This window comes from Notothenia coriiceps, unplaced genomic scaffold (assembly GCF_000735185.1).
Source record: "Notothenia coriiceps isolate Sejong01 unplaced genomic scaffold, NC01 NC01_scaffold00027655, whole genome shotgun sequence".
NCBI lineage: Eukaryota > Metazoa > Chordata > Actinopteri > Perciformes > Nototheniidae > Notothenia > Notothenia coriiceps.
Genome location: NW_011360356.1, coordinates 88921 through 103060, shown reverse-complemented (window position 1 = coordinate 103060; position 14140 = coordinate 88921). Strand labels below are relative to the sequence as shown.

Here is a 14140-nt window from a genome sequence, read left to right as displayed (position 1 = left end):
TGCAGGCTGCTCTTACAGCCATCTTTCCGGAGAGCTCTGATGGAGCAGCAGCTCCTGTTGCTTGGCTGAACATCCCTCTGCTCCCCACAGGTCTGAGAGGGTGTGTGAGACACAGTAGTGGGGGGTTGAGCAAATCCTTTACCCTGTCACTGCGCTGCTTGGTAATTTAATCTAATACCACATGTCAGATCGATTTGTGTATGGTTATAGGGTACAAGTCGCTGCGAGGCAAGTGCGCAGCAATTCCCTGCCACATCCAATTAGCAGCCAGGGTGGTGATGTTGGGGGGAGGGCGGGGGGGTGTGCATGGCCGGTAGCTGCCCAGGTGTTTACGTGGGTACTTATTAAGCTGGTTAACAGTGATGCTGATGTTCTGCGTGCGTGTTCTCAAACACAGTATCACAGACGTGCGTTAGATCACAGCATGAAGTCCTCACCCAAACATTTCAGATCTCCCCTTTGGAACTATCCTATTCACGGCAGGGACAAAAACACATCATCTTTCCATGGAATATGACTTTATAAGAGCAGTGCCTGAGCCAGTATCATCTTGGATCTCTGTCCATGCATCAGTCATTTCTTCAAAGTGACTCAAAAGGTCAGATTGAAAATTTCATAGTGAATGATATGCCAATATTAAACAGAGCTTTTAAATCAAAACTAATGCATTACCAATAAATACTAAATGTTGTCAAATACAACAATTTAACGCAACTGTTAAATGAAGCTTACCCAATTGCAATATTCTATCCAAATATAGATAACGATAGTATTGTTGGTTTACCAGTTACAGATAACAGTTCATTTATCACAGATGCTCTTTTCTCCATTTTTGATTTCACAACTATTGACCACCTCCACCCACCCTACCCTGCTCTGGTGTATTCACAATTATCCATAGAATTTCAATACAGAAAACACAAACCCTGAACACGACATGGAATAATGGGATCAGTGACTAACTCACAACCTTATTCTGTAGGAAAAAAGATGGATGTACGCTGTAGCAGTGAGTTGCCGATGTTGAGTCAAATGAACGTGAAGTTTAGTTTAACACTTGTGTTTGTTGTGTGGCTCAATCTGAATTTTCAAGTTGCCTTTTTATCATAGGAAGCAGCTCTCAAACGCATTACGAACAAAGGAGTTGTTATGGAGACAGAGGCAAACAAAAAGGTGCTTTGCCTAATTTGCACTTGTATGGACAGCAGCAGTGGCTCTGTTGCCCACACGCTCCTTTCTGTAGCTGGCATTGTCCCGATATAAAAAAATATCAATCTGCCACTACAATTACATCGCCTTAGTTTAATGAATGACAACTAAATTCTAAACCACTACCCCTGGTTCAGAAAGAAGCAACATACCAATTCTCCCGTTATCAAGTTGGCATTTCAGCGTTTCCTCGCCTTTGAACAACAGCGCTTGTCTGTCATGCAAACACTCTTCCTATCTCCCTCTTCAGGGAGCGGCTTTCACCTAGAGAGTGCCATTCTGCTTTTGGGAACATACAACTGAACACCTGATCACTTAACATTTACTTATCATTCATTTCATCGATTAACTTTCATCAATCATAAATATTGGGTTGTACATTTGATTGCCTTAAGGTCTTATGATGTCCTCCACAGTAGGACATTTCACACTTTCATCGAATTCAATTTGTTACATCGTTGGCTTTCCTAGTCAAAAAAGACCGGCATAGGAATGGGTAACCTTAGATTATGTCCATCAGATAGTACACACACAAATCAACACAATGTTAATCTTGGACTATATTTTCATTGTCAATTCTTTGTATATTCACTGCAGTTATTCATGTAAACCAGTTTTCTGAGACATTGTTTATTGCTTAAAAGGGTATTTAATAAAATGAGGGGATGATTCATGTTTTTTTTGTTCATGAGAGCCGTTAAAACAGACTTAAGAAATGAACACCAAAGAAAGGGGGGAGAAACGAACACGACAGGGGGGTTACGACCCTTTAACGAAACTATAAGGTATTTAAAACACACACAACCTTGTCCCTTCGAGTTGGGGAGGAAGCACACGACAAAAATAAATGCTTTTATTCCATTTGTCTCTGCTGCAGCACAATACATCTTACATAATATAATTGTTGTTAAGGAGAAGTACAAAGAGCACATAAACTCAGTGGTAACCATCACTCTAAATAACAGTGACATAGCAGAAGAAAAACAGACAAGCCTACGTCACGTCAGCTGTCAGATCCTAGCTGATGAAAAGAAAGGCCATTCAGACCGAGTTCCTCCATCAGTTACTCCAGGATTACACAGAGCTGTTAAATCAACATCATCTTTTCCAACGCACTCAATCAAAATGTCAAACATCAGTCATGGTACATGTGATACGCAAATATTTGGCAGCGCTTCATTTTGACTTTTTCATTTGATACCAAGTTTCCAGGAAAGATATAGGTAGGTCAAATAAAGGCATTGGTTCCAATCTACAGGATAACAATAAATCACCAGCATGACCTAGTCTGATCGAGAAATGCCGATTGCAAATGTTTCTGAACAGGCAAACATTTGGGATTTGACCACAGGCAAACAGAGTTCAACATATTATTGAGAATGACATTTCCAATAATAAATGAATAACTGTTATTATTTACTTGGCATTATATGGAGCATTTCTCTAGGGAAGTTCCTATTTTCTATAATATTTGTTAAGTGTATGTAGTTATTTTCAGGAAACCATTATGATAATGTTAATAATTTGAAATGACATAATCTTAAAATAAAGCAAAACCAAATGTTTCTAAATAAAGAAAATATTCTGTATTTTCAAATCTAAATATCTTTAAGTAAAGTTAAAAAGAAAACGAGTAAAATGCTATAATAATCCAGCGAGACAAAGGATATTTTGTTTACTTCATCTTTCATTCAGACGCTTCAGAATACAAATAACTCCACTGAGAAAGAATATTTGTAAACAGCAAATTCACACTTTGTCTAATACTGTATTTAAATGCGTAAACATCTCTAGTGCAAGTAACTGCTAGTTAAAAACGTCAGTGCTCAAGTATCCTGGGATCTGAATCTGGCTGACCAAACAGTGTGCCGTTGGGACACTGCAGTGAGTAACAGGTCGTTTATCTCCTAGATCATGCCTATAGGATCAGAGAAATACATTCCAAATGAAAATAGCAAGAAATCTGTAATATGGCTGTAGCTCCGTCTGTCATGCACCTAACAGCTGGTCTATTGAGTTTCCTCTGAGATGAATTGATTCATGGAAGAAGCGATTAGAAACAAACAGCTTGTGGGACCAACCTCTCATGTCTTTAATCTGCTGTTTGCTGCGCGGCCAGCCGTTGTCAGACAGAATTAGAACAGGACATTTAATTGGCACGGCAAGGCGGAAACGAATCAAGAAATTGTGTCACCGGCCACAACTTAATGTGTGCGTTAGAAAATTACAAAGGTGATAGGCTCCCTAAGGTACTATTTGATGATGTGCTGGATGTGCATGTTGACACGACAAACAGTGCTGCTTGCCTTGTTTTCTGGAAGGAGAGAGAGCATAATGACACCGTCTACTTTCCTCATTTAAAGTCCTTAACACAGCATCAGACTGCGACAAGTTGAAAAAGTTCCATTTGGGAAAATATTTTAACATTCAAACTTAAAAAATCAGACTGATGAAATATATTGTGACAGCAGGAGTGCAGCTATTACGTAGAGCTCCGACGTCGCGTTTATGTCCGCGGCGCCATCTTTTATACGGGCGTCATGTTCTCGCCAGAATTGATTTATCTAATATACAACAACAGACCCACAGTATTGCCCTCATACTATATCTTTCTAGAAAACCCCCTGCATATCTTAAATGATATTCACGAAAATGTACCACATGGTAATGTTATGCCAATATAAAATAAATATACCATGATGGATGTGTTACTACATTAAGTCCAGAATGGTTGGGCCTATCTGCTGCTCGAAACACTCATTGTTGTAGTGTGTGTGTGATAGAGTGTGTGAGTGTGTGTTTACATGCGTGCGTGTGTCACCTCATCAACCAACTGTCTTTCATCGGGTGTCCGGTACAGATTAAAGACACAAAGACACCCTAAGTGGAACATCAAACAAACCAGTGCGTGTGTGTCTGCATAAAAATGGCCCTCTCTAAGGCCAGGTGTGGGTGGGTGTGTGTGTGTGTGTGTGTGTGTGTGTGTGTGTGTGTGTGTGTGTGTGTGTGTGTGTGTGTGTGTGGTGTGTGTGTACTACAGTGTGAGACGAAAAGAGAAAAAAACCAGAAAGAGAATCCTCAGATGGGACGGTTCCCATTTCATGAGTTTCATTATNGGAGGGGGGGGAGACTCTGTCAGGCGTGTTTGCACATCTGCCCTGTCGTGTGTGTGTGTGTGTGTGTGTGTGTGTGTGTGTGTGTGTGTGTGTGTGTGTGTGTGGCACCAGTGATTGGGAAGTCGTAGAGAAATATGAACATCTTCAGACATCTTTATCTGTCCAGGGACTCAGAGCACTTTCAAGGGTTAGAGCAGACCAAAAGCCAGATATGTGTCTTCCGTTCTATAACATCTCATATGATGGATCTGCTTGTAATCTAAAAGTCAAAAATTGCAGATTTGTTTTTTTGTAGCTTGAATAATTAATTTGCAAAAGTTTTATTATTCAATTTTCCCAATAGTATTTTTAGTATTATCACTTTTGACATTAATCAAATTGAATGTATTCATTATTGACATACATCTGGTATATTTAATTAAGTGGTAATAGTAATTATAAAGGGTTCTTGCAAATCTGTCTCGCTGAGCATTCAGAGCTTTTTATAATGAAACTCATGAAATGGGAACCGTCCCATCTGAGGATTCTCTTTCTGGTTTTTTTCTCTTTTCGTCTCACACTGTAGTACACACACACCACACACACACACACACACACACACACACANGATTTCCCCGCTGTGAGTATCCTCGTGTGTGTGTGGCTGTGTCCGTCTCCAGCTGAACCCAACCAATGACAAACATAGGAGGGTGGGACTTGGGAGTGACGGAGACGGACACAGCCACACACACACGAGGATACTCACAGCGGGGAAATCAGAACTGAAGAAACGAGACATGAGTGCAGAAGATAATGCGGCCGGTGGCAGTGCACAACCTAATTTAGTGCCAAAAAATAAATCCTCCTCTATTATTTGGAGGTATTTTGGGTTTAGAAAGGAGGATGTCGACCAGAGCGAGGTGTTGTGCAGGTCTTGCTTGGCGAAAATTGCGACGAAGAAAGGGAACACAACAAACATGTTTCACCACTTGAAACAACACCACCGTGTGCTGCATGATGAGTGTATGACTCTTTTGTTTTATGATGTTTTTATTTTTCTGAAAAATGCTTGGTTTTCACCGAACCCGTGGTCATATCGTATCGTATCGATATCGAGATATCTGGCATGAATATCGAGATATGAAATTTTGTCCATATCGTTCAGCCCTAGTTCAAACTGAAAAAAGTATTAAGCCAAAGAATTAATCTTTGAACGACAAAATTTTTTATTGCTTTAGTTCTTTTAGGCAGGTGGTGAAAAAAAGGGCGAATCGCCCATACTGCATTTCATTTCAGGGTAAAAAATAAAGCTAATTTCTATAGGTTTTCGATTTAAAATGTAACTCATGACCTAGTTAGCTGGCAGTTTATTACTTCCCCTTAGAAAGACTTGTGTAGGCTGATACAAAAGCAACTCATGCAGGTTATGAACTGGTGATATAAAAAACAACTGAGGAAGTGAGTGAGGAGCTGGCTAAATTACATGTTTTCTACTCCCTACTCCTTCTCAGTCATGGTTTGTGTCAGTTGAGTGAATGTTTTTTTCCTACAAAATAATGAAAATGGAAATGAACTTCATGGGCATTTTGGTAACTTTTCTTTAAAAACCTGAGTTTGTGAGGCTGTGTGTGTGCATTAAAACTGCATACCATTTTATTTTTGATGGCACAAAAGCACACTTTATCCAAACCAGGAAGAACAGCCCCAGAACAAAAACACATTAACATATGTGGACAAATAGGGGCAGTAGAGAAGAGAAGTGTCTCACCTGCTACATTCAATGAGCGTGACTCTGAGTCGGCCTTCCACCAGCATGTTCTCCTTGACGGATAGGTCCAGATCACAGGCTGAACCCAGAGAGGGCAGCACCTGGAACGGGAAGAAGGGCTTGTATCTGGAGAGAGAGAGAGAGAAAAACACAAACATACATTTTATTTCAAGATGTTACCTGACTGTGAATCACAAATAAATCTCCTCAAACAATAACTAATGCAACTGCACACATACAGATGAGCCACATAACAAGAGACATAACAGGTGCTTTTAGTCCATCATAGCTGCCAGAAAAGGCATGGGTTTTCTTTAATTCAGTTTGATGTACATTTCCCTTCTGTGGGACTAATAAAGGTATTCTGATTCTGATTATATTTGTATTCCCTGAATACAATAAGTCAGTGGTTCCCAAACTTTTTCAGTCGGGACCCCCTTGGGTATATTTTCGGGACCCCCCAACCCGGTTCCCTTCTATATTGGTAGGATTAATTGTATATTGTTGTAAAAACATTACATTTTCTTTGCTAATAATAAGAAGATACAAAGATACCAACTATCATTTTATATTTTATTATGGATTACACATGAACAAAAGTGAAAAATAGATTTAAGGAAAATATATGAATGAACACTGAACTACTATTTCTACTGCAGGTTGCAAACGATCACATCACTATACAATTCCTNGAGAGGGTTGTGTTTTTTGACTCTTGGTGAGTTCCCTGACACACCGGGGACACATATTCATGTATAAAAAACGTACAAAAGGTGCATTTTGCATGATAGGTCCCCTTTAAACAAATCATTGCCTTGTCACTAAAGCATTGACTACGCTATTCATCGTCCTTAAATGCAGGCATTAAGGCCCCGGCCCCACGAGAACGATACGGCCGTTTGCGTTACTGTTTAGTGTCATATAGACCGTTCTGCCACACTAGGACGACCGAATATGACAGTAAACAACTGCGGTAACGATAACGGGTCCCAAGGTGGATAGAACGGCATACGCAACGCTCTGGGGGGTCCAACGGCTCCGTGTGTAGGACCTATACGATCATTTTGTGAAAATGATGAGGCAATAGCCCTGCCTCTCCCCACCTCTGCTGCTCACCCCCGCGTCAAAGTAAACTGCACACTGAATTCAGATTATTTATCTTTCTCTCGATATGGACATAAACGCGAGTGAAGTCTAATCTGACAGGACGGAGACACGCAGCTCTGCTCACCTGCAGCTCCTCCCGCTGTGATGCAGCGGTGAACGGAGCAAAACACACACTTCAAGTCAGATCATCACCCTTAGCTATTTTAATTACCTCTCAAACTACCTAAACTATTTATAAATATGTTTATTTTTACTGTCGGCCTGGTCACTCATTACTGGATCAGCTACTGCATGAGACAGACTCTGACGCTGTCAGAAGAGAGAGAGGGAGGAAAAAGAGAGGCTCCGTGTATTTTATTATTACACTATATAGAGTCGTTATTCATTTGTTTTAAAGCTCAATAAATAAAAAAGAAGAGCTTTGACTGGCACTTTTATAATTTTGTCCGGAAGATTTAAACTTGAATACACGTTGACTGGCGAAAAACTCTGCCCGGTTACCTCGGTCCCCACCGCGGAGAGTAAACAGAAGGGTAACCATGACAACCATGCTTCTTCGCTGCCATGAATAATTGATATGCTGCCTATTATAATCATACAGACTTCTTACATCACCTTCTTCTACATCAGCAAGTTTGTGTTTACATGGGCTCCCAATTCCACTGTTTGATTAGGTCATATCACATGATCTCTATTTAAGTGATTACATGTTGTGCTGTCAACTAAACCAGGTGCCGTATGCCCTGAATGTCCAGCAGAGGGAAGTATCCTCACATATACCATGACATGTGAAATATAGCCAAAGAGATAGTGACCTTATTAAGGTAGATCAGTCTCCTAAGATGACCATACTGGTAACTATTCCTGAGATATAGCAGTTTCTTTAGAGAGAGATTTACAGATCTGAGACTAGATCAGGAGTCCTTTTCTTCAGTGTCTCAGGCAGTGATCTCCTCAGCACACCAGGGGGCAGGAGGAGCCAAACAAATGCATGCTCTGCTCCATCACCATAGCAAACAGTCAAGAATGGTGTGCTGACAGAAACAGATGGGGAAGGTTGGGATTGCACCTCATGGTTTGGTAAATATTTGAATAAAGAGTTTTTTGGCCGTGATAATCTTTGTCTTATAATATTGCTATTTCATAAAAACGTGGGACATACAAAAGACAAATTCAGATCTGAAAGGCTTCAATGAACCACAACTGTTCTCACAGGCCACAATCCAATATATTTATATTTAGTTATAAAATCAGTGAAGTGCCCCTTTAAGATAGGATGGTGGCCATGTGTGACTTCACCTTTTTCCCATTGTTTTTCCCACTTCAAACCAGTGAACAGAGTATTGAGAGAACTGATAGTTAAATATTCTGCTGTACTTATACTCAAAGTGCTTTTCATTCTTCAAGTCATCATTCACACCTCGTTCATGCAGAGCAATGTGCCACTTACTCACTATTCATATAACACATCACGGCAGCCACGCCATCGGGAACAACTTAAGCCTATTTCGATTGAAGCACTCGCTCGCAGCCACAGTTGTAATTGATATTTAAGAAACATGAGTACAACTACGTTTGAATTAATTCACAGTTTTTAAAAAGTCTTTGTGTGTCCTGTGATCTGTGTCCTGTCCCTGCAGACTGTTCATCCTGGGTTCCTATGATAGAGAAACCTACGTCCACTGCACCCTGGAGCTGAGCAGCCACCAGTGGAAGGAGAAGACCCGCAGCTCCATCAAACAGGTGGGTTCCCTTCAACACCCCACTTTACTCTCTTTCCTCCATGTGTGTCTTCCCTTCTTAGGTTCCTGGGTAGCAGGGCCCAAGGACTTGACTTGGATTTTGAAAAGTTGTAGCATTGATTTACCAACAAATAAACTATACACACTCCATGTGTGGACAGAAGCATGCTTTGAAGCTTTCACCGTGATTTAAAAAAATTCAATTATCATATTCAATATATCAATCACAAAAAGATCACAATATTTGATAACCAAATCAACATATATCATTCTTAGGTTTTCATAGAAGGATAGCACTGTTTGTTTTGTGTAGCAGTGTGTGTGTACAGTAGGTGTGGCACCTAAACTAGCCACTGAAATATCATCAAAAGTTAAACACAAACCCTGCCTCTACAGATATTGGATACCTTGTCTTATTGACACATTAATTCAAGCTTATTTTCATCTTCCTTCGACTAATTAGATTGTCCCATTGTTGGCATTTAAAGCACATGGAACATTTTCAGGCTCCTCCGGCAAACCTTTTCTAATTGCTGCAATTTAGAGATATTACAGTTATCACATCAGGCCTGTTTGGAAGTGACTAATGACCGCTTCACAGTGAAATGTCAGCCCTAATTGTTGGCTCGGGCTCTCGCCTGCCTAATGATTCTATCCCCGCCACACACCTTGGAATGACATTTGGATTGCCTAAAGATTATTTGTATTGCGTTGAACAGTAATTGTTCTGCAGTTCGCTCTCATGTAATGAAAGTTGAACGCTCTTCCAGCAGGGGGCAGTGAAATATTGTGAGTTTATCTCATTACACATAACAAACATTTTCTCTCTCATTCCAAAACAACTGTTACATTTACAACATGGGTATTGAATTTGTCATTTTTATATTACTTGAGTTTACACAAACTGAATAAATTCAAATTAGTTTAAGTATGACATTTTTGGGAAATATGTTCAGGTTCCAACTGAAATCAAAACTTGATGGATAATTCAACCTGCTGTCAGTCAATGTGACTTTTCTGCTGCTATTGTTGGACTAAGTTAGTTGTATTGTTATGTTATGAGCAATACATATAATATTCCTGTTGAGTCTTCCTTTTTAGAGATGGAGTAGTCCGGTGATTTACTTGATTCCAGATCTATTATTCACACAAAGTTGAGATCTACCGTAAAACCCTGAATATTAAACAACATTAATTTAAGACCTAAAGTATGGATGTATAACTTAATTCAAGCATAAACCTTCTCTCACATTAAATTTGCTTGTCTTGTTATTTGGAAAAATAATTGTTAGTTTATAAGGATTATGCCTTTCATTATGTTATAAGTATGATTTGATTCCAACTAGACGTAGGATGTTCTGTTCTGAGTGTTAATCCCAGAGGCATATGGGCACAACGTTACATTTGTCTATTGTTTTAGGGAAGTATAACGATAGAGGTAGTGTTTTGCTGTACACATTGTAAAACTTAAAGAGTCAAATGTTTGATTTTGGGCTTTGAAAGATAAAATGATCTTGACTAGTCTCGCTTCTCAGCGTGTGTGGCTGAGTGGGGAGAACTGGTTAGAAGCGGTTGGTGGTGAACCGTGGGCTTCAGCTTTAAGCTGCACGTCACAAGGCAAGAAGAGAGCCATACTGTAATTGAGCAGAACAAGTGATGGATAACATGTAGAATGGGTGGTTATCCACTTCGATCAAGAATATAACCACATCAACTTCGTCAAGCTATATCGGCTAAAGTATGCTACCGGCAACACAGAAATAAGGGAAAACCGGAAATGACAACACACACTTACCGTACGATGTCGGTAGCCCTTAAGGTGCAGCCAGTAATCCAATAAGTAATCAATATGTAAATTGTTCCCCCTCAAACACTCAACCAATACAGCCGCCAGAACAGCCCTTTCCAAGTGGACACACTTCAGAGCACTTGGTCCATTTTTTGTTAATACACACATAAAAATGCAGATTCACGTTGGCATTTGAGCCTGATTTATCAGACTTCTCCAGTGTGCATGTCCCCAGCAGGACTCTGTACTACGGATTAAAGGCTATACCATCCTGGAAAAGGTCAATTCCTCATCCTTCTCTCCACTCCCTTTCTCCCTGAAGATTGCCAGATATGAGTTCCTCTCTTCTCTTGTGAAAATAGCTGCATGTCTTGTGTATGTTAATGCTTTTCATGCCATTTAAATATTTTCTCATTTAAACCAGTGTGAGCCACTTGCTCCTGCTTTTCACTGGACCATGCGTCTGTCTTCCCAACGGGAGTCATCAGGATCCGGGTCCTTGGAGAGTGTTCAGCAGGTTTATCAGTGCTTCTGTAAACCTTCTACATCCCAGCCTATAATCACTGTTTAGTTTCATTGTACACACAGTCACATAATAGAAGTCACATAACCAGTTAGAATAGGCCTGAGAAACACAGGCTGGTTTTTAATGAGCCTTTCAAATCACTGGCCTTCTGTTTGCACAGTGTTTCAATTGCCAAATTAAATGTCATTCTTTATTTGAATAGTTAAATGCACAGTCAGCATTGTGCTCATTCCCCTCATTTAAATGTATGTCGTGTCTTCAGCTGCCCCTAAGACAACATCTGGCATCCTTTTCTATCCATTTGTTACACTTAAACATTTAAAAAAACGTAAACTTAATAAAAAATGCTGGGACAATATTAACTTATTGCAATTAAATTGTAATGACCTACATTTTGGCAGCCAGTGTAAGTAAGAAGAAATGTCCATGCAGAAGTTCCAAAAAAACTGAAGCTGTTCAAAATCAGTACTGCTTACAAAGTTATTCTAATTGATGTTATTGTTTTCCATCATCTGAGCCAGTGATTGTATGTAGAATAGAGGTATCAAATTCTATTTTGAAATTTGAACATGCTCTATTTCTAAGAGGATTAAAATCTAGGAATTGTACACCACACCGCTGTTAGGTGACACCATGCTTATTTCTCTGGAAGGATGCTCTTAAGTCATGTTTGTTGTTCTAAAGAATGTCCGCTGCCATCTATTGGTCGATCTTTCCTTCAGCCACTTGCATGTGCACACACAGCACCTGTGAACTGGGTAAATGAAGCCTTGTTCCATTACACGGTGGGAGATTGGGTCTGGTTTTTATTTATTACTCATTTATGGTGTGTTGAGGTCGGGGAGGGGGGGGAGACTCTGTCAGGCGTGTTTGCACATCTGCCCTGTCGTGTGTGTGTGTGTGTGTGTGTGTGTGTGTGTGTGTGTGTGTGTGTGTGTGTGTGTGTGTGTGTGTGTGTGTGTGTGTGTGTGTGTGTGTGTGTGTGTGTGTGTGTGTGTGTGTGTGTGTGTGTTTCGGGGTAGGTTTCGCTGTGTCTCCCTGTCTCGCAGACGGCCACTGGGCTCACAGGGAGGGGGGGGCAGGAGCTCCAACAAGCCGTGTAGGACAGAGAGTGAATACACATACTATACAGAGAAGCTGGATGAGAAACCAATGTNTATTTTTCACTTTTGTTCATGTGTAATCCATAATAAAATATAAAATGATAAACATTACATTTTCTTTGCTAATAATAAGAAGAAGATACAAAGATCCAACTATCATTTTATATTTTATTATGGATTACACATGAACAAAAGTGAAAAATAGATTTAAGGAAAATATATGAATGAACACTGAACTACTATTTCTACTGCAGGTTGCAAACGATCACATCACTATACAATTCCTATTCCACACATAGCCTATCAATGGCAAGATCGTTCCCCTCCTCCTCCAAGAAGATTCTGATCTCATCTTTAAGCGCCAGCATCCTGGACAGCATTTTTCCGCGAGAGAGACATCGGGACTCGCTGTGAAAAAGAACAGCTGTGTACTCGGAGCCCATCCCCTCGCACAATGCGGAGAAAAGGCGAGCTTTCAGTGGTCTTGTTTTGATGTAATTGAAGGTGGTTATAACATTGGACAAAACAACATTAAGCTCCGGACTCAGCTGCTCTGACGGCCGTGTTAAAAACGTCTCCATTTTGTAGATTTATTTTCGGGCAGTGTTTGTTTACAATTTCTTCCCGCGCCCCCCCCTTCAGTACCGCCCCACAGTTTGAAAACCACTGCAATAAGTCAATTGTCAACTTTCAGTAAACAAATAAATCACAACTCATTTTTTTTAAAACTGTCCAACAGCTTTATAAGGTGTCCGATGTACAAGCTTGAACCTGTTTGATTGATTGTATGTAAACCAGAAAACATTTGTCATTATGAAACGTGCTGGCAGTAGTGGGCCAACAGCATCACAGCATTAAATCTAAATTGCATTAGTAATAACCGACATGAAGAGCTTTACATTTCAGCCCAGGTGGGAGGGGGCACTGTCTATTACAAAGCGTATCTTTCCTTGGCAGATAAGATGAGACATGGAATCGTTTATCTCAGAGAACTGTGCCAAACAATAAAACATTTAAATTGTTGTTATAAGTAATGTAAAAAGGATGTGTAGGCTGATGAGTTGCCCGCTCTGCTTCTTCTAGAGTTGATTGCTGTTGTCAAACCAGCTTACAGAAGCATTACCTCCACCCAGTGGGCTGGAGACGTTACTCTCATTATGTTCCACTCCCGCTGCTGAGTGTTGAATTCCGTAAAGCTGTCGCCTGAATATCAAACCAGTTGGAACATCTTCACAGCGGCCCATCCCGAGGTCTGACTCAGCACTCAGAGAGGAATGCATCTGGTTTGCACTATTTGTTGTGAAGGTAACCAGCTAAACACACTGAGGCTACTTGTGTTGGGCGAGGTGCTTGGTAGAGAACTGACTCCCTAAGGGCATCAGGCTGTTTTGATAAAAACAGTCATTGTAATGTATAAACATGATGTCTGAGAACACACATAGAAACACAAACCCCCATCCTTTCTATTTCAGGCTCTCTGTGCTACTGCTGTTGGCCAGAGGCTGCCTGTTTTGTGAATAGTGGACTTTGTTCAGACAAATCATCACATTACTTAAGAAGTAGTAGTGTCCGGTGGCCACATACACACAGAGAGGATTTTATGAACAGTGCATTGTCCACAGATGGAGGGAAACGTTTGACTCATCAGAGGCCCAGTGTCCGGCCATTGTCTACAGTCTAACACTTCTATGACTGGAAGAATATGTAGGCCTGTCGCGATAATCAATACATTGACTTATCGTACGATAAATAAAAATGGACTCGATAACTTTTCTGAGGTCGATAAACTGCCGTTTACATG

At 40.4% G+C, this 14140-nt stretch overlaps 1 protein-coding gene across 1 annotated transcript in view; it reads right to left on the bottom strand.

Annotated features, from left to right (window-relative positions):
* The window catches only part of pdzd8 (PDZ domain containing 8), a 23101-nt gene extending 15356 nt beyond the window's left edge, over nucleotides 1–7745 (bottom strand). The window contains exons 1-2 of the mRNA XM_010785393.1: nucleotides 7681–7745; nucleotides 6073–6198 (exon numbers count right to left, since the gene is read on the bottom strand). Coding sequence (XP_010783695.1) covers nucleotides 6073–6198; nucleotides 7681–7745 — 191 coding nt within the window. The remainder of the gene's footprint in view (nucleotides 1–6072; nucleotides 6199–7680) is intronic.
* Nucleotides 7746–14140: the final 6395 nt, after the last annotated feature.